The sequence below is a fragment of the Excalfactoria chinensis genome, chromosome 6 (genome assembly GCF_039878825.1).
Source record: "Excalfactoria chinensis isolate bCotChi1 chromosome 6, bCotChi1.hap2, whole genome shotgun sequence".
Classification (NCBI taxonomy): domain Eukaryota; kingdom Metazoa; phylum Chordata; class Aves; order Galliformes; family Phasianidae; genus Excalfactoria; species Excalfactoria chinensis.
In genome coordinates, this window is record NC_092830.1 from 24,827,013 (window position 1) to 24,849,361 (window position 22,349).

At 35.7% G+C, this 22,349-nt stretch overlaps 1 protein-coding gene across 2 annotated transcripts in view; it reads right to left on the reverse strand.

The window, feature by feature from the left end:
• ADGRA1 (adhesion G protein-coupled receptor A1) overlaps positions 1–22,349 on the reverse strand; it is a 238,991-nt gene that overhangs the window by 141,781 nt on the left and 74,861 nt on the right. For both annotated transcript variants that reach the window (XM_072340010.1, XM_072340011.1), the window contains 2 exons: positions 8,780–8,851; positions 4,917–4,988 (listed from right to left, as the gene is read on the reverse strand). In XM_072340010.1, coding sequence (XP_072196111.1) covers positions 4,917–4,988; positions 8,780–8,851 — 144 coding nt within the window. The remainder of the gene's footprint in view (positions 1–4,916; positions 4,989–8,779; positions 8,852–22,349) is intronic.

Genomic DNA, 22,349 nt, shown 5'->3' on the forward strand with positions numbered 1-22,349 from the left:
GTGCCCGATTACTGACAGGGCAATCAGGCTTAAATGAAAGACAGCAAAAGTAATCTGCCTAGCCATGTATGGAGGGCAGGAGAAATACAAACGTTTCTTTCCTCTTCCTCACCCCTACTGCAGTATGGTAGCATTTCCGTTTTGATGCAAATTCCATTATTCTCTTGGCCAGACTTCATGCAGTAAAATAAACAGAACATCAACACTGACGTTTTCTAATTCTGTTTGGACCAAAGGAAGGCTTCATTTCTGGTCAGTATTTTAAAAAGCAAGGAAAAAACTAAATCATTTCCACGGCCAATACAGCATTATTCAGCAAACAGACTGTTGCTATTCACCTGCTGAATATGCCCATCCTATGTCTGATAAATCCACATGCTTTCCATAGGTCCTACCAAGCCCACTGAGATATCCAGCTAGAATTGTCTTTAATCAAACTAAAAATTTCTAACATGTTCTTTTCACAGATTTTTTTTGTAACTTTTTATTGCGAGAAATACGTGTTTTCTTCAGTGTTTCTGGCAAGTAGTGGAATAATCGAGTTCCTGACAGTTCAGAAGTCGGCACAGAGCCAGTGACTCTTTTTTTTTATTCTTTCATATTCAGTCAGTGGCCTGGCTCAAAATTTCCACATTACCACTGCTAATTAGCAAACCTGTATCATGTTTACAGTGCTGTATAGATCACAAATAAATTTCTACAAGAAACAAGAATATTAAAAAAGACTTGATCTCCCCAACACTGGGAACAGCTGCTTTGCTAACAAAGCACTCTGGAGCATTATTAAATCACCGAATAACGGAGCACTTCTGAGCAAGATGTCTGCAGCATGCTTCAGATGCCTAGTTCTGTTGGCTCACGTGACACTTATATTCCATATTAAAATATTTCTATTTCCTCAGTGTTGTGAAATTCCACCATTGCAGATGGTGACTTAAAAGGAAATTTGTTCTTAAAACAACTCCATCACCTAGTTTCCAAACATCTCAAACATAACAATTTAATGCACTCCAAAGCTGATAGCGCTTACTATGCCAATAACTTACTCCATTAACAGACACATGTGCTCTCTGTTATACAAGAGGTAAACCATTTTAGCTTTATGTGCAAGACCCTGCACTTATTTTTTAATATTCCAAATACTCTATGCTTTTACAGAAATTAATAAAACACTTCTGCCAGGAGCTTTAATATAAATAACAAATGCCCTAAAACAGCCAAATGCATCTCAGAGGACTGATTTGAGGCAAAGTACAGGCAGAAACAAAGTATACGAACATGAAGTATGTGTCACACTTACAAGCAATATTAGAAAGCAGAGGCTGAATTGAAAAGGCAGTAAATTCTTTTGTGTAAAAAGACTTGATAGAAGAGGTAAAAACCTACAGCACAAATAAAGAGAGGGCAGGCTCTGGCACATACTTTCTCAGTATGGGGTCTACATGATTCACTGTGTTATACTGGTTTTGTGCTTTATCTCTGGCACCATAGAAAGGGAGTAGTTTCTTCAATGACAGCAACAAAGACACACAAGAATTTATGGTATAATATTACCATAAAGCTAGTTGGTGATAATGATTCAGAGACAGGACAACAAATAAATCAGATGCATTTAATCAAACAGTTGGAAGTAAAAAGGAAGGTCCGTCTGGAACTTCTTAAAGGAAGATCCAGCAGTAGCTGCTTATTGAAATTGGTTTCAATGTAGCAACATTGCCAAACCTGAAGAACTAACTTACTGGGGACTATTAAAATGAAATCCTGTCTATCAGTACAGTGGCACCACCCCAGTATTCCACCGCTCTTGATATTTAAATTAAGTATAAACAGAATTAGTATGGACAGCCACTCCAAAACCTACCAAAAGTAGTGAAATTTTAGATTTCATTAGAAATTTGAAATTCAATTCCAATTCACTAAAATATACATTCTAACCATGGTCTGAGTAAAAGACTTGTTTCCTACATGCATAATTAAGAGACCTATAAGTTCTATTTGGATTTTGTACATGCTTATGTTTTTAAAGCAATTTTTTATGATGCTACTAATTATTATTTTTTAGATGTAAATTTAAGAAGCCTTTAGTTTTCCCTGTTCAGAACAGTCTGCATGAAACCATCAAGCCCTTTGAAGAGTCCTTGCATAATCCCTAAAAGCTAGACAAGTTTCATCCATCATTTTAGAGAAGTATGTTTTTGTACTAATCTAAATCCTACTGAATTTAGGTATATTCATTACATCATTTGATGAAAAGTTACATCAGTTTAGTCCTACAGTTAATTTTTTACTTTTTTTCCCCAACATTTTCATTTTACAAAGCCAACAACAAGCAAAACACTGTATTATTTTGTTTCACCTGGTATTTGTGCTCATAAACAGGGCCAGGAAAGCTCATCTCTATAATTCACAGTAGGTGTATAAGGATTTATGTCCTTTGCTCTTTCCAGTGGACTCACGGCTCTCCCTACTGGTTTTGATAACAGCCTGCAAAGATCCTTCTGTATTTCATCTCTGCTAAGGTAACACAGGAGAGCTCTAATTACTGTAATCAACAATTGCATAAATAATTATTTCTCTCTTATAATCTTATCATCCTATAATGGTCCTTTGATATTCTCACCCAAAATCAGTTATTATATCAGTTTATTTTTTAACAATTTGTCATCTTTTCTTTAGTACAATTCTATACATTTACGTTATATAAATATAAATGCCACTTCACACTGTTTTCAGAGAGTATACTTCTGAAATGACCAGTAAACATGATTCAGAGTTATAGCTAGGAACACAAAGGAGAGTTATTGTAATTTACACATTGAAGTAGTTTGATTCTGGAAGATTTTATGTAAAAAAGTCCAAGGGGAAAAAAAGCTAGAAAGTATTAAGCCCAAGGCAGCAGGTTGGATTAGCCTGTAGTCAGAAAAACAAAAAACGAACAAAAAAAACCCCACAACACTAGTCCTCAAATTCAAGGCAAAATGAGATTACAAACTCGAATTATTATAATTATGTCATCAGTCAGATTTCTGAGGTAGAGGAGCAAGTAATGTGATGAATGGTGGGGACCTGTTCCTCTTGACTTGGATGGTAGTGGCACAAAATAATCACCAACTCAACAAGAGTAATGCTGCTTTTGACTCTGGTTTATTAAAGATGACAGTTTATATAAAAGATAAAGTCATAAATTTTGATACAGCAATCATGAACTGATTTGCTTGTGGTAAAAAAGAAATTTTGTCTAATCTATGATTAGGCCTCTGACTTCCAGAGGACAGACTTCAGTGTATAACAAAACATTGTTTCATCCATTTATTCTCTCAACCTCCAAAAATTTGAAACTCAAGAATTTTCTGAACAATACCAGGTTTCTATGAATTCAGTAATCCAGCAGGGATTTCTTTTTTATAATATTGTCCATAGCCTCCTGAATTCATGTAAAATTTTTAACAGCATCCTGCAGCAAAGTGTTCCACAGCTCTGTCTTTTGTTAAAAAATAATGACAACAAACCTTCCTTTTGGTTTGATTTTTTTCCAGTTTGCCTCACAGTATTTTCTCTTAGTATCCTCCAGTTTCTGTACTGTCAGAGATGATGAAAAATAGGTTGCTGTTCATGGTCATTATGTTATTCATAATTTTAGAGTCTTGTATCATACTTTCCTTCCTCTCAACTGTCCCTTTCCCAGCCAGGAAAGTTGCAGGTAACTTACTCATTCCTAGTAAGTAAGCCTTGAGCCTTTCAGAGATTTGGTCATGTTTCTTAGCTCAGTGGACTGAGAAGACAGCCCACACTATTCAAAATGCTTAGGTTTATTTCTGTAGTATTGTATATGTTCTCTGAATTGCTCTCTCTTCCTTTAGTTTTATATATAAAAGTGATACTGAGCAATGAGCAGCTGTTTTAATGACATTACCCACTATCATCTCAAAACTTCTTTCCTGACTTTTACTGGTCAACCCAGAACTTTTTTTCTTCCTTACTTCACTTAATGTATACTTCCATTAAATTTTATTTGCTATTTTACTGTGCTGTCATGGAATCCTCTCCACTCTTTCTGTCACTCCTCAAAAATCAACCTTGGTCTCCCAGGCCACAATAAACTTAGTATCTCAAATAAATTTGGCCACTGCATATTTTATACCTTCCAGATTCATCTGATTCTCCATTCTCCCTGAAATTAAACATCTCAGGTGTATTATCAAAGTCTTTTGTTTTCTGAGTTCTTCTTCACTAACTGCCTAAAAATCTATGGATCCACTAAATGCTGAGACATAAGGATGTAAGTTGATTGCTTTAATCCCTAGAGCATGTTCCAATGCCACTGTGTGTGATAGACTAATGACTCAGAAAGTACCATAACAAATTATGTGAACAACACAACACCTTCAGTGGACAGTCTAAATTTCACATTTCTCAAGCAATTGGGAATACCTTTGATGTTCCAAATCTAAAGGACACTTTACATATTTTTTTCTTCTATGCTTCTACATCTTTCTGTGATACATTTTAGGAACAAAAAAAGCTATGAAATTCTAACTGATCTCCAGTGGATCAAAAGTGTGATGTATCAGTTTTCTAACCAGCATTAGAAACCAACTTTATGAATCATCATTTTGGTGTTTGACCTTTATGACATGCAAACAGAAATGTCACATGCAGCATCTCTACAATGCAAAAATGTTTTGTGTTCAATTATTTGGAGTTTTGATATATATTACATTTGAAAACAGAACCATCATCTTTAAAGTCTCAAGTCATCACAATCAAGGGCTCAGTAGAGTTTTTTTCACTTTTATGGGGAGACTATATGAAATTAATTTCGATATAATGAAAGTTTATTGCCAACTGTACTCAGGTAAGCCATGTAACAGTTCAGATTTCTCCTATTTAAAACAAGAGGAGTATTATATACTCACAATTTGTGAAGACTGTTAAGTCCAACAAACATTTCTGGTGTTAAGCAACCAATTCTGTTATTTGAAAGATCCCTGAAACAGAAAAAACCCACAACAGAGAAACATTAGTTCTACATTATTCATATATATACCCAGGTAATCACATACAGCCTCTTTAATTTTAATGCTTAAGGAGGCAGATATGAGAGAGAAATAAAGCTTTCTTTAGTAACATAACTGAATCAAACAGCTTTCACAACATTATATAAAGGCTATTAAGCAATATTCCACACTTAAGCATACCACAATGCAACTTATAGTAACTGCATTAAAATGTGATGATATAAATTAAAAAGCAAAACATCTTCAAAACAACAGATTTTTTCTTTATCACATTTACTAGCACCTGCCTGTTTACTTTTGAATAACTTCATGTATCCTTCAACATTGTTGTGTGCAATAGTTAGCTAAGATAGATACAGTTTTACTGTTCACTAATGTATCTTCTCAGGGGTACTGTTCTCTCTTGCTGAAGAAATCACAGAAACCAAGGAGTAATTAATTTTTCAGTCAGTAAGAAGTTCAGTCTTGATAAGTGCTAGAAAATCCCTTCCAAGAGCAATACCGTGGCTGCCTCAGACTACGAATACTATAAAGTACTATGTTCTGTAACTGCTGCCTGTAGAAAGATGAATGAGTGCTTTCTCCATGATTCATACGTTTAACAAAATGTACAGAATCCTTTTAGGAAGGAGACAAAAGAAAGCATAAACAATCATGTTGTGATAACAACAGGAATTCTGCTCTTGGGAGTATTCTGAAATAATGTTTAATTTTCAAGTATTTAATTTTCAACCTTGACTAGAGTTTTCCTTCATATCAACTTTTTTTTTTTTTTTTTTTTTTTTCTCCTCTCCCCAGGTATAACTGTAGCAATTTATGTATTTTAAATGATTAAATGCCCATAAATACATTAAAATTTATCTGAATACACTTCTTTTATAGAATCAGTGGTAACCTTTCAAGTTCTTTGTTGCATTGTGCAACAGTATCTTTCTCTTGTTACATGATAACACAAAAATAATTGAAACAGGAGAATAAAGATGAATGAGTTTGATAAATCCAGTTGTTGCTTTCATGGAGACGTCTTCAGTCTGCTAGAATGTGAAGGCAACATCTTTAGAATTCACTACAAAGTCTTCTCCCATCAAAGAAAGAATATATCGCTGTGCAATGAAATGATGAAATATTACATTAGAATTGAAATATTTCTTAAATGCTAATCAGGGATATGAAGTAGGCAACAGCTGATGAAAACAGTATGCAGAACAATATAGTGCCATAATTGCAAAGTAGCTGTTATCCTCTACTTTTTTCTAGTGAAAGCTACATACAAACTCTTAAAACACAACCTAAAGACAGATACACATTTATTTATAAATGTATCTTTCTCTTAAATAATTAAATAGTAAACAAGAACCCACTCAGAATTCTTAGTTGTGTAATGCTTTATTTCAGCCTGAGAAAAGTCTAAAGGCATACGGGACAAATGGCCCCACAATGTGGAGCATAAGTTGAGTGACAGAAGTAAATTAGACCTAAACTAATCAAAACAAGCACATATTTCTCAAAATGTGACACAGTAAAATGGTATTTTTTAACAAAGCAAAAGCCTTCCTTCTGATGGCTTTTATCAGTGTTATTTTCACAGTAAGATGTATGTGGCTGAAACCTCTGAATTATAAAATCCATTTTTAAGGCAAAACCAAAAGATAGCTTTCTGCATATTCCTCCAGACTAATACATATTATAATAGGTGTTATTCAATTCATAATGTACAAAGCTGGTGTTCCTTTTCAGGAGTAAGACATTTACCTTAATAACACTGACTTGTAAAATTGATGTGAGAGAAAGCAAAACTCTCTCCTGTTGAATACCCAAGTGTCATAATTTTAGTGCTTCATAAATTTTCAATTTTCATCAGTTTTCTGTGTCCCTTTTAAAGCAAACTCTTAAAATAATTCAATTTTTCATTCAAATACAAATTAGAAGATTTCCACAAATAATTTACAGAAAACATTTTGATGTTGGCAGCCTGCTGTTTATCTGCCTGACTTGACATAGTTGTATTTCCTGAAATTGCCCATTTTACACCAACTTCAACATGTGAAATAAGAAGATACGAATATAAAGTACAGCCTTAAAATAATGACTATTCAGCATTCAACAGGAGTTTATAGTATTTATTGCTTCTACGCTGCTGTCTTCTGCCCCATCGTTGAAGTGCTGAAGACTGCAGAGATTTTCTTACCACAAATTATACCTATTTGTATCAAACTTGACAAGCTGGTAATTAATCAACTCACTGTCTCTTGATTGCTCCCAGTGTTACATGTTCATGCCAGAAATAAGGGGTCTTTTTCAGCTCTATCCTTGAGAAATCCTTATTTTCCAGAGTCATTTCTTCTCATTTTTACTAACATCAAATGATCTGACCTTGCATTTCTCTCTGCCAGCTGATTTAAGTTTCACCTGTGTACATTTTCCAGCATGCAGCCCAGGACGTGAACAGGCTTCCCATTTTTCCCACCAGAGGTCAGGGTTGTGTTATTAGAATATGTGGCCAAACCAATAATTAGCGCTCGTTTTGATCATTTCATTGTTTTAGCACTAAATGCAGTGGGCACAAAAGTGTCAACCTTGTGTATTGGTTTGCATTAAAAATGTATATGCTACTCTGACTTCAAAAGTACCACACCATTGGCTTTGTAACCAAACGCACTAAAAATTACTGGTTGGCATCAGAAAACACTGCTAGCTGTGTGATCAGAGATAGAAACTTTTTCTTACATGGTTCAATCATAGATTTAATCTCAGAGAAAAAAAAAAAAAAAAAAAAAAAAGGAAAAAAAAAAAAAAGGAAAAAAAAAAAGAGCAGAAAGATTTTTTTTTTTCCTGGTTTTGCATTCCTCCTCATCTAAATCTTACCATTCTCCTAACATAATTCTTGTTTTTGCAGGTCTCTTCACCTGAGACAGTGAGCACAATGCCAAGCAGACTCAGGCACATGCCGATGGCTGCTTTGCTGTACATGGCCATATGGATCCTGGCACTTGGAACACTTTAAAAAGAGGTTTCAGGTTGTGAAGAATGAAGAAGAATCTGCAGCCTTTATTAACTAAAAGTAAAAAGCTTCCCTTGTAGAATTGTAGTAACTGATATTTTTACTTTTTTACAAACATAGCTTAAAAACCAGTCAGTACTTCTGAAAGTACTTTGAGAAGATTGGCAGTGAGAGGAATACAGAAAAGACAGATGGGGACAAATTGCATAAATATTCTTACTAAAATGGGAAAAATACAAAATATCCAGCAGAGTTAACGCAAGAGCTAAGAAAACTGTAGGCAAGCTCAGAAAGATGAAAGGTTTCTTTTCTAAGAACTTAATTTATAGACCTGCTCTGTGATAAATGTAAGTAAACTGTACATTGTGAAAAAAAAAACAACAAACAAAACAAAACAAACAAAACCTTAGCACAGCACAAAGCTATGCTTACATTGCAATGCTTACAATTATTTAAATCTCTTGGTTTTATTTCCAATGAATGAATGTCTACAGCAACACACTGTCTGCTACGTCAATAATTAGGTCTGTTTTTGAACTTTGGAGACATTTACTGGAAAGCAAACATATATCAAATGGGAAAAAAAGAAAGGGGAAAAAGAAAAAGGATGTTAAATGTAAAAAGTACAGTGTGTAATTTTTTATTCTCTAGACAGTGTCCTCACGCTACTATTGCTTGGTGGCACATGTGAGTCGCCCAAGGATAGTAATGTTGATACAAACACAATTTTCAGAATAAATCAAATGGAATTAATACTTACAGGCGCTTCAGCTCTGAAAGTCCATGAAAGGCCCCTGGCTCAATTGTGCTAATCAAATTATTCTTCAGATCTCTAAAAAGACATAAGAGAAAGAGCAATTAATTATCACTTTCCCTATTGTACAAGTGCTATACCAGAGGAATGATGAATGGAAGGCAATTCTAACCTTTATTTGTCTTCTGTAAAAAATGTAATTTCTTTTAAATTGCAACACCAAAACTATTAAATCTTTTGCAGTTTATAAAAACATGTTTTTCTAAATTATAAGGTTAAGATTAGATTTTAAAAATACCTGTTTTAATTATTCTCCTCCTTGTAATTTTCTAAACAAGCCTACCAGCCATTCTTGCCCCAGGAAAAATGTTTTAATCAAAGAATGAATAAAATAGTCAGCAAAACAAGAGCCTTTTAATTTGCTTATTACTTATGCTGTGCACTTCACATTTAATACATTCCTCATTTCACGTAACATAGGCAAATCAGCTGTCATGCAATATATAAACAGACAGGTGAGCTTTCTGTCCTGAAATGCAAGTAATTTCTCACATTTTTAGATGGGTGCTTCATTTTGTAGTTGGTGACATCCAGAGGATCAGCTGTTGTTCAGATAAAGAAGATCTTACTGGCATTAGTCATCTCAACTGCTCTTGGCACAGTGCTTGGGGCCACGACACTGCTCTCAATTCAGTCCCCACAGAGATTTACTATGGAATTGTCTCAGGCCTCTTCATGATGTGAACACTGAAGAAGCGCCTTCAGTGCAATTAGATAAGCAGGCCTAGGAGACAAACGCTGCAAATTCTTGCACAGTCACTATTCATCTTCTGTCAATTTACAATTCATAAGGAATGACTGGTGTGCAATAATATCAGTGCTGATTCTTAGATTGGCCACTTCCAGGACATACCAGCCAATGTTTCACCTCTGCCAAATGACAGCAGTCAGTCACCTTATTTCTCATTATTTTATTGCAAATAAAATGCACACTGAGTTAAATTGTGGTTCCACAAAGTAGGATTGCCCTCTCAATAGGGTGAGAATTCATCCCAAATGTTTAACTCACACTAAGACATATTTTAATTTTAATTCCAATTTATTTTTAATCAGTTTTTGTATTTTTATCAGTAATTTTTTGTGTGTTTTGAATGCAGTTTCAAAAACTTGTACTTCACATCCTTTTTGTTTTAGTAATGATGCTGAAGAACAGTATGACCCTAGTCAAAGTCTCTGACTCATAACTGTTAATTCAGCATTTAGTCTGCATCACGATTACTTATGTACAAGAAGCCTTGCCGTGCATATTAGAAACACAGAGCTAAAGAAGCACAGAAGGCAAACTATGTGTCACACCTCATCTTGTGACTTCAGTGAACAAAATAAACAGGAGAAAAGTAGGAAGGAAGCTATGGATTTAAAACTGAGAGGAAAAAATAAGCTGTCCTTTGAGTCCTACTAAAATGCAGATATACATATACTTACTAACAGTGTGATTAAGTACTTAAACTGAGGCAACAAGGATTCATAAAGCTATGAAACATCTTAGAAAGCATTTTAGCAATGTCTCTACAAAAAACAGTGATTTTGCTTCATACTGTTTCTATTTTAGCTTCATTTAGGTATGTCAAAATTCCTTTGCTTCAGTTGTTTTCACTAATGAACCATTATTCATTCACAATGCAAATAAAAATTCAATAAAACAGGTTAATCTGAGCTCAACACAAATACAATGGATATTATAAGGAAATATTAAAAACACACTACTACACTTTTCAAGTACTGATGTAACTTCTAAACAGTGATGCAAGGATGTGTGCATACATGTACATATCTGTATTTACACCACGTACTTTAAGCACATGCAATACATAGCACAGGTCAGTCCTAGTTACCTGAGCCACAATGACAGACCTTCAGAAGGTGCTAAGCCAATGGAAAGCATAAAATCCAGAAGCATTACTCTCTCCCTGCTAGTGTGCCATATGGAGACACAACTATAGATGCCCTGCCTGAGAAAGGGAATGAGTCAGAGCCCATAAAATTCCCCAGAGTCTTAAGTAAACAATAGGATCACCCACAGGCAGGGAAAAAAGGGGGGAATGGGGAAGTTCAGGAGGCATGTAAAGAAAGGTGCCATAAATAGGTGATGTCCAAGCATCACCCCTTAATGGTGATTTCAGCATTTGTGGGAAGGCTACAAGCTCTGTGATGACTTCAGGCACAACGGTCTGTGACAGCTTCAGAATTAGGTGTAAGCTCATTTGTTTCTCCAGGAAATCACCACACACGGCAAAGGCAGAAACAAATCTCAGGGCTATTGTTTACGTTGGTACTTAAGAACATGCCATCAGAGCACACAATTCCACAGACAACACTGCAAAATAGGGATGACAGACATCCCTCCTGCAGGTACTCTGTCCTACTCCCTAACCCAGTCAAAGCAGTTTTCTCTCTTGTGGTGTCTCCTCCTGCAGGATATGGATGAAAGTGGCAGCTGCAGATTATATCACAAGTGAAATACAGTTGATAACATTTTTTGTGTCAAAAAAGCACTCAGCAAGAACTGCAACAAGCTTTTTCTCTGCACCCGCTCATAAATAAAAAACTGCATGGAACTTCTGCAGTCTATTCTCCAGAGTCCCATGAAAGACAGTTCAATACCTTTGGTAAAAAGTTAATTGACACGAATGTATTTTTCTTTGATGGTTTAGCATTACTCAGTGTGTGGGTGAGCAAATGCTTCATTTATTTTTTTTTTTCATTTTTTTTTTTTTTTTTTTGAAACCTTCAAATATTCATACCAAAACATCTAGTCTGCTCTCATGCTGTTCACACCAAACACCAGAGCTTAGCTTCCTGCAGGCTGCGCTACTGACTATACCCTCTGAATGAAACCCTTCTGCTTTTTACTGGGTTAAATATGTAACTAAACAGGTCAAAGGGAGTTTAGTTTGCAGAAATGAGCCCACATGGCAAAGACAGAAAGGACACTGTCCTCATTATCTGAACTTCTGCATTCTTAGAATTTAAAAAGCAAACAAGCAAAATAAATAAATAAATAAAATAAATAAATAAAAGCCAGTTTGATGCAGTACACTTTTTGGACCTATGCTGCTTTACACCTCATGCTTTATGCTGGAATCCACCTAAAAACAACTTAAATGCATATTTCAGTGCAAACATCCACATTTTAAGCAGGGGTAACTGACAGTTTTAAACTTTACACCAATTATACGTATTTTCTGTTAACTGTCAGCTCATCTAAATGCTTCACAAGTCCTAACTAGATGAATTAACACTATTGGCTGTAGGAGGTGATCAGCAGCTCACAGCAATGGAATCAGGAGTGGCAAACTGTTTCCAGGTGAGCTTTAATGACAGTCAATCTGAGTAGACAAAAGGTCTCCCACTTACTGAAATCTTTTATGATCCATTTTATGGTAACTCTCCTGCTTCTCCATAACTTGTAACCACATTGGGGGGAAAAAGAACCAAAAAACAAAAAACAGCCTAATCCTAAACTATCATCTAGAGAATAAAAATGTCCAGTTTCACATTAGCAGAGGCAGACTATTTCAAGGAAAAGTGTCCATCACTTGCACTGTCCCAAACAAAGACATCTGGTTTTCTTATTTTGGAAATTGCACTTAAACTACCTAGGTCATTTTAGTAAGGATATTCTCAGAAAATTGTAGATGATTATCCTACCCACAGTCCTGGTACTTTCTTAGTAATTAGTATTATTCCATAATGTTTCCATATACTTCTGGCCTGACAAAATAGGTGTTTTCTTTCTTGGCACTGTGTAAGCCCCAAATGTGAATAATACAGTTGAATGATCTCTTACTATATAAATTCTACATTAGGAGAGTTTTCTTTCTTTCCGTTTGTACTTTACACAAAATTAATATTATTAAAATATTAAATTAGCATTTCCCATTTTCTAAGTAGCAATTTTTTACATATAAGTCTTACAGCAAGAAGTATCAACTTTCACTAAGCTAAATAAGGAAACTAGGGTAAATTCGGTTGTATGTTTACATTTTTTCCCCAACAGCCACTGCTGAGGTTTGGCAAAAGGTCACGATCCAAGGCACACCAAGCTCAACCCAGCCTGGGCCACACACAGGCATGTGTATTCAATGCAAGTGATCTTATCATCAACCAAAAGCAAAAGAAAAGGAATGGAACCCCAGTACAGTAATATTGAATCATTGCAGCATGACCCAGTTAAGGCTTAAAAAAGGAGAATTTTATAACTAATATTTATGGTTTTGCATTATTACTGATGAAGCGTTCTGATTTTAAATGTATCTATTCCAAATCTCAATGATGTTTCATTAGTGGTGTGGGTCTATATATCCACAGGCGTGACCTGAAAATAAATCAAAACCGAAGTGCCTTTCACAATTACAAATCCATGGAGGATCCATGAAGTTAGCTATAGCCATAAATGCTCTCAGCTGCACAACTGCAGAAAAAATAAAATACTGCAAAATGTATTGAAGTACGTTCCCCTCATTTTATTGGAGATGCTAGAGGTATTTACTGCATGGTACCCTGATCTTACCTAAACATGAATAGAAAAAGAACACAATAGACTGCATTATTAGAAACAAATCTCAAATGATTGCAGTCAACAGAGGAGAGTTTCTTTTTCCCTTACAAGTCTGAACTTACAAAATTGTAATGTTAGTTAGGCACTGTCTTCTTATTTGTACACAGATAACTTGTATCTCTATGCAAGTAACAAGGAAGAATTCTTTTAATATCATCACAAGTCTTTTACTACTGCTGTCAACAAGCCATTGGTATTTGATCATCTTTTACTGACTTATGATACCTAAGAGGAATTACCTCAACAATAACAGCTGAATGAAGGAGGGAAAATCTGTGTTTGAAATATTCACTTCCCAGTGGCTTTGCTGAGATGCAGATGAAACAAGTGGAAGAGGCTACTAACGGGTCTTTACAGGAACACTTAAAAGCTAATCCCAGCCTCTCAGCTATTAGACATCTTCCATGGCCAAAGCCCTAATTATCTAAACGTGTCCTTGAGATTCTTGATGCCTCAAGTTCACTGTATGCACTTATGCAGTATAAAACATAGTGGAGAAATTGCTGAAGCACACACAGTCCATTAACAAAAGAATCAGCTCATCTTAAACTGCATCCTGACAGCTTGGCCATTTTGCATCCAAGTCTCCACCTCCTGAGTCTGCAGGATCTTCCCCCAACTTCCAATAGATAGACTGTAGATATTTCAATACTTATTCCTAACAAGAATGTTCCACTAATTCCAGTACTTTGTTCAAATTTCTGACATTGATACATCTTTCATAAAAAATTATAGGTTGTACCAAGAGGACATCTGTGTTTAGAAAGCTGTCATTATGGCGCTGCAAACTTTCCAAAAAAGCTCTGAGAAGAGCAATCAGTTGTTGAGCAGATGCCAAATACCAATGAAATACGACTGACTTTCCACATTTTGCATATTACTATGAAACAACAACAACAGAAAAAATATAAGCTCACATCTTCCACTTCTTTCTCAAGTTAAATTCCCAAACCAAACAGAATGGCACTTTTGCCCCAGAAATGGATACGGACTCAGAACCAATTTAAGAGATTCACTTTACAACATCATTGCGATCACAGTGGTGGGAAAGAGTATAACTATTGATGAAAGACCACATTTAGTGTATATTCTGCAGTGAAAACAGTGATGATTTGATGGCCTTGATATTGCCAAAACTTATTTTCATGTCCACTGTTGGTGACTGCATTACTGGCCATGCACAGTAGAAATGGGCTGGTATCACTACCAACAACTAAAGCACACAGTGCTCCTATGAAACTCCAGATTCCAGAAACACAAACAATAACTGTGCCTTTTCAGACACTGGTGACAGGTCTTTTGCCTGCTTGTTTGCTTAGTGTGTTAGTACTCTTCCTTATTATGCATTTTCCTTTCATTTTCTTTTTTAATCCAAGCAATTACTGTTTGGATTGTCTAAAACAGAACACCCTAATGGCCTGGACAGACATACAGCCATTGGCAATTCAAGGTATTAAGGACTGACTGGAAGTGCCAAACCAGTCAATATGATGGCAATAATGGCCTATAGAGCAACAGAAAAGTCATAGCCAGTTTTTTTGTCTTAAACTTAATGAAGATGACTCATTCACATCAAATGTGCTGTGGCAATGTAGCAATTATTCATTATTTAGGAAGAAACCTAAAAATGCTGAACCATATCAATAACAGCAGCAGAAACAGAGCAAAGATATAGACAGGCTTTACAGTATCCCAGCAGTATCCCATAGAATAATATTATGTATTTCATTTCAGTTGTAATAATGGTAGAGCAAGTCTTTGCAACTCAGAGTACTGTAACCAAAGGGAGAGTGTCAAAGAAAATGTGAGAAAACAGCATAGTAAAGCAGGATAAACTTTTGGTGCAGAACTTTTGTTGATGTATCTTTCCATATGTACTTAGAAAACATTTTAAAGGATTAATTTTCCCAGAATAAATTGCACTTTCATTTTAAATATGACAGCAACCAAACAGTGTCTGAAATGAGAATGCAAAGAATTCCTTTAGCTTAATATTTTGTTACTCATAATTCAAAACTACATGTAATTTGTCATAAAAATAAACCATTTCATTTTTCCCAGATTCTTTCTCCTTGGCCTGTTTTCATATAGTACAAATTCAGCACAGCATTTGAATTCCCAGCTCACACAGCAGTTCTTATACATGCTCCTTTTCCTGGAAAATACCCGAAGAACAGACATACAGGAACTATGGAGTTGCTCCACAGGCCTAAAGCAATAGATGTCAAGGTGTGCAGGCACACAAAGTTTGGTCTCCACTATGCTGCAAGCATCTCTGCGGGGCTTCTCATGGCAGCAAAGAGCCCAAGGATTCCTCAATTTCTGTCCTCACCAGGACACCTGTGCATTTTCTTTCTTTAAACGAAGTGCACAGTCAAAATGAAGCATAAGTCATATTGAGAGTGTGAATGGGAAGATAAAAAATACTGTCTGCTTGGAAAGACTTAAAATTCAGTGGACTAATCATTATTCCATGTTCTAAGGCTGCACTTATGCCAGCGATGTGTACTGAACATTCCTAGATTAAATTTTAAACTAGAGATTCACAACTTCACAACTTAACAGCACAGTTTCAACTACTGAAATGAAGAAGGAGGAAAGAGAAAGAAAGAAGGGGAATACTTTCATGTTAGCATGCTTGATCAGTCAAATAACAATTCCTTTTACCATCCTTCTCATTGCAAACAGAACTGAACTCCTTTTCCCAGCATATACCACTTCCTACCTTCCTTCATGGCATCTCTTCTCCAGTGCCGTGGAGATGATGCTGGGCCAGAAAAGCTGCTATTCTTTCCCACAGATTTTTAATTTCACTTTATAAAACCTCACGCAGACGTGGAGGGATGTCTGAAACCCAAAAGGTGCTTTGGGGACCCACAACCCTATTTATCCTTTCCTGCCCTTGCCACACTGGTTTACTAATGGGTTATTTTGTTTTCAGTTAGTTGTGGAAGTGAATTAAAGACTGTATTTTGCAGTATAGAATGTATGCTATACTAGGAGCACAAGCATATTGTTGGAATAAATCAGCAGCAAAGATCTCATTTTAAAGCTCAGAATCATGCCCACATATGACAAAGTCTACAGTTATTTCCTAACAAAAGAAAACTAAAGTAACAAAACTGGGAAAAAAAAAAAAAAAAAAAAAGATGGCTAATGTGTTTTAGTGCTGCTCATACTGCAAGTTTGCAGAAAGAAACTTTGGTGGCAGCAAAGGTGCTTTATGGAGGCTATTTTAACACTTATCTATAAATCTGTGCTTGAGACAACTTCTTTAAGAATGACAGCATCTGACACAAATTATGTGTTACCTTAATGACAGCACTATATAAAACACTGTATGAGTATATCACAGAGCTGAAATGTCTGGCCGCACATCAGGCTAACTGGACTATTTGTGGTCCTAACGGGAAACGGGAGCTTATAAATTCAGTTAAGTGACCTCCTGAAATACAACTGAACTTCAGATGTTACATAAATTAAAGCAAAACAAAACAACAAAACCACAGCTATGATTTAAAAACCTCTATAAACTAACTTAATTTACATTCCTGTCATTTCTGACCATTAACGTTGAGTTTTACATAAATCGTTATGTAACTTTTCTGATGTGAGATGCAATCATAAATCTATTCATGACTGTGCTATGACAAAAATAATCTTAGTATACAATCAACCAGTTTGTTCAACTGTACAAGTAATAAATTATTTACAAACAAATTGAAGATCTAACAGCAATTCTCCAGACAAAACTCCCAGAAATATCAGCAGGTGTTTATATAAACCTGCAATTTAAGAGGTGCATAAATAGCTCCATATAATAATTATTCTATCTAAGAAAAATTCTAGAGTAGGAATAGGGTTACAACTGACCCAGTAGAACTAATATGGTATTTAAGTGCAGCACAGACCGAATCCTAGGAGGTTCCTTTCATTCTAACATGACAGCAGATGCCATTGATAGGTTAAAACATAGGGAGATTTTTTCCCCTTTTCCCCTTTACTTACACAGTCATTCATTGAATTTCAACCAGAAGTTTCTGAGTTTTGTCACATCTTGCACATTTTTTGTCCTCACGGAATAACAACTCTTATACAACTTATAAGATACGTTATATTTTGTCATAAAATATTTCCCTGATATTATACATATTAAAATCATAAATCTTAGTTCCTCCCATGTTGAAACATATTTATATTTTACATCTGAAAAGATACACACAGCATGTTTAATCTTTTTAAAATGTGCTGAGTTCAGCACTGATTCACAAAGTACAACATGGAACTAGACTATGACCTTAATGGTTTTTTCCAAAAACTTAAAAGGCTTCTTAATATTTTTATGAAGTAAAATAAATTATTGAATTGCAGGTTGTGACCATGACTTGCAAATGTCATTCTAACTGAAAAATAGAATAATCATCTCCTGTGTAGTTCCATTATGAACCATTTAATTAATGTAACATAAATAACTATATAAGTGTGTATATATATATATATATGTATATATATATATATATATATAAATGTCTTGTTTACAGGAGAGATAAAAGATGCATAGAGATTACAACAGCAGCACCAGTAACCTATCATGGTATGGTGAACTCTTCCAACCTGATGATTATGTAAGTACTGATAAAGTAAATTTAAACCTTGAATTCCAAACATCTCTTGCATCACTTAATGAAGACAAACTTGCACAGATAAGACTTCCTAGTCTGTAGGAACCAATTACTTTTTCAAAGCCAAAAATAACGTGACAAACAGACCCACATTCATTTGTTGATCATTTAGAAAACCCTGTGACATTTATTCTGGAACTTAAATTTAATTGCAAAATTATATTCTTTTATTGACAAAATATTTGACATGTAGTATACCATTTGCACTCCAGTACAGCTCAACTGGGCTTCTGCAAAAGCATCTCTCCTCCTTCACTTGTCAAGAAAATGAAACTTGACTGCTGCATTTCTTCATATTGAAAAATATTTTTATGTTTCTTAACTTAGGAGAGATTTACTAAAAGGGAAATAATGTTATTTCAAAGCAGCATTTCACTGGTAAGTTTCCATTTTTCCAAGCTATCTCAACCAACAGATATTCATGCTGATGAAGTAATTTTTGGTAATCATGAACTAAAGCTCACTCTGTTTGTGAAATAGCAGAACCTGACCTTTTTATTAAGAGATAACTATGAATCTCTGTAATAGATGTCTTAACATGAATCTCATTTATCGGAGAACAAATCTCTAAGGTTGATACCAGATTTCAAACTCATCTTTTTTCCTGAGAACTCTGACTTTACGAATGTCTGAAAATAACTCAGGTCAACAGATCAGCAACAGCTGCCAGAGAACTCAATAAATATTGCATACGTTGCTCTTTGGAGGCTTGATTCTTCCTGTTGTAGGTTATTTTCATTTAGCCAATACTGAGACATCTGTTATATTTATATACCAGCAATATCAGTAAAGAATGCATGGACACAGCTAGTCAAATCATGTAAAAGATTCACAGACTGCAAGACAAAAAAATCACTGAAATAGAAAGCAGAACCTGATAATCCTATCTTCAATCAATGGTCCTGAATGGCAGGAACCATGTTAAACGTTTTCAAATACACAAATCATGCCAAATTCAGAAAGAGTAATATCCACTGGCCACCAGAAGCATGACAATGAAAGTACTGGCCCGGGTCCAAAAAAGCACTTAGGCTGTCTGAAGCCAAACTTCGGTAGAACATAGGTACTCAGTCCCAGACAGCAGCTCACATCCCCTTTTTCACCTCCCACATCTGCACAGCTGCTGCAGGTACTTCAGTGCTCACTTTTTAACTTCCCAGTGCACAGAGATGGAGATGATCACGTACAAAAGCTTTTTCGAAATTGCAGATGCGACACGTGTGGCTGAGCAGGTTAACAGTACACGTGCTCAGCACAGCTACAGATGCAAAACACAGCCCAGCATCCTGAAGCGATGCAAAGTAGTGAGGTGGTGCTGCCATCTGTCTTTTCTATGACAACCTAACAGTAAGAGCTTGAGAAATGGAAGACATCGCATCAGTGCTGTCCTTGCCCAAAAGGGAGGCATACTTACATTTAAGACACACAGGAAGATGAAGAAGCAGACAAGAGCCCCTGTCCCATAGAACAGTATTTCTGTATATCATCAAATGAATGTTTATAGCAAAACCCATTTTCCCCTTGTTGATGGAATACCATTGGCACCTGACCACTTTTCTTCCTGGCCCCATAAATCTTAAGCACTCGACTACATATTGGCACAGTTCCACTGCAGCCAGACCCAAATCCTGGCTACAAACTTTCCAACAGATGTATCAACGTGTTTGGGCTGAATATGAGCTTCTCTCTCCCCAAGTAGATATTCTAGGCAGCCAGCTGCTAAGGAAAGAGAAAAAACAATTTCTTCCTCTCATGGACAGGTTAGAAAAGAAAACACAGAGCGAGTTACACCTATAAAAACAAATGGCTTCAGTTTCAAATCGCAGTCCCACAAAGAGTTGTACAGGGAACGAAATCATGTCAAGCTTAGCATATTTGTAAGCCACTCAGTGCCTGTTTAGACCCTCCACATGATGGCAGGTTTGGACCCTCTCTTTACACACCCAATTCCTCCCATTCACTGCACACAGAGCTCAAGCCTCCAAAGAATAGATGAGAGCTACACTTTGAAAGATAGATATTTATGCTATGCACGACAGTGCCAGGAGCTACCAAGTCGACTGTATCTTGCTGCTGATGGGAGCATTAGTGACTTCCTCTGCTACCAAGTTGCTAAATTCTCTGTTTAAGAGCTGTATGTATTATTTACTACCCATTTGGCTGTGATTTTGCTTGTTTTTTAGCTTTTTTCAGATGGCTTCAAAATAGGCCAGCGCTAGATCCAACTTTCTCTTCAAACCTGCGAGTAAAAACCAAACAAGACAGTAGCAGAAAAACCGGAGCTGAGTGCATAATTAATGTGACACATGCTCTGTTCCAACACAGAGAACTCAGGTATATGCTTGGGACTGCAGCTCAGATCTCTAAGAAATAACACCACAGTGCAATATCACTCAGAAATCATGCAGGGAAGCCTTGGAAAAGAAATCATTCCCCTTAATTTCAGAAAGATGCGCAGCATAAAGTTAGATATGACTTCGCATTTCCTTTCCCACACAGAGTATTTGAAAAAGAGTTAATTCTGGAGGACAGTATTTTCCTGTGGAACAATATGCACTATGCATATATTCCACCCTTATCCCTTCCTCTCTGTTGATAAGTGGTGAGAAAGGGCAGCTAAGAAAAAATGCCACCCCCTATCTGTCTCCCACTCAACACACACTAACCCAATTCTCTAAGATCTCATCACAGTGTTGCAGCTCATTAAATTCAGCTGAAGGATGAGAACTGAGCTGCACCACTAAATGTGCAGTTTGTGTTTACCAGCAAGAACACTGCATGCAGTGTTGCTTACAACATACCCTGTAATATGGAAGCATTCTTGTTGGCAGCTTTGACAATTTATCTATTCATATCGAAGTGAAACAGAGGCTGCTTTAAAACTGTTGCTCCTTGTCCTAATGGGAAAAGAAGAATATTAAAAACTATCACAGTGAAATCTCTGTTGCCATCAAAAGGTCGTTGATCCAACAGACAAACAGCCTAGTGTTAACGATTTAACAAAACATTTTTCACACAGATTACATGCTCATCCATCAATACAGATTTTTCACATTAAGAAAAGATTATTTCCAATTATTGAATGTAATTATGAAGAAATACACAAATCGAACGCAATACTTAAGCAATTATATATTCACCTGAAGAAACAAATTACAAACACGATTAAAAAGAAGAAAAGTTTGCTACTGTTTGGAAGTCAGACTCATGAACAAGAGAACTGTCCTGAAAAAAAATCATAAAATCATTTGAACTGGAAAGAATCCCCAAAGGGCATCTGGTCCAACTGCCCTGAAATGAATATGGACACCTACAGCTCTATCAGGTGCTCAGAGCCCCGCCCAACCCAACTCTGAATGTCACTGTAAAATTTGTTTAACAGGGAGAGAAGCTAAGAGGCTGATCCTGGCTTAATAAGCATAAGCAGATTTAAAATCTTCCTGCCATGCAATATACATAACAACAAACATGACTTCAACCATTTTAAATTTTAGAGAAATGAAATAATATGTAGAGCAAAACAGCAAAAACAAACAAACTAACAACAACAACAACAAAAAGTGTTATTTTTTCAGGTCAAGGAACAGTTGGCAAGAGTATTGCAATTCTGAAATTGGTAGTTTAAAAATAAAACAATCATCTGTATATATCTGGTATTGAACTGGTATACAAAAAAAAGAATGTCATTATTTCTGATAGCTCGCAATATATAAATGTGTCTTTCAAGAAACTAAAATACAAATAATTTATCAAAATATATATTTTTTGTAATCATGAACTAAATGTACATTTCATTTCAATGGTAGCAATTGCAGAAATGTTACTACAAAGGCTTCAGACATGCCTGGTGGATAGCAAGGTCAAAATCTAGAAGTTAAACTCCAGCATCACTCATCATAATCAAATTTCTCAGTTCTACCTGCAACCATGTACACATTTACCCATAATTGATTGTGACAACACACTGATTATTATGCATGAAATACAAGACTTATGGAGCATTTAACTATTCCTTGTATTGCTTTTAAGTGCTGTGTTAGTGACTGCTGCTATTAAGTAAATGCGTTAAAAATGTTGATGGGTCAAGTTTTTTGTTGCTGTTGTTGGTTTTTGTTGTTTTTTTTTTTCCTACATGAAGGCTTTACTCCCATGCAGAGCAGAGCAATGTGAGCAGTCATTCTACCTTTGCAACTGTGTAATGTCTGGGTGACTGATTCAAAACAACACTGTATGGGTAGTATAAATTTAAACCTTTCTCTGACTTAGTTCCTAC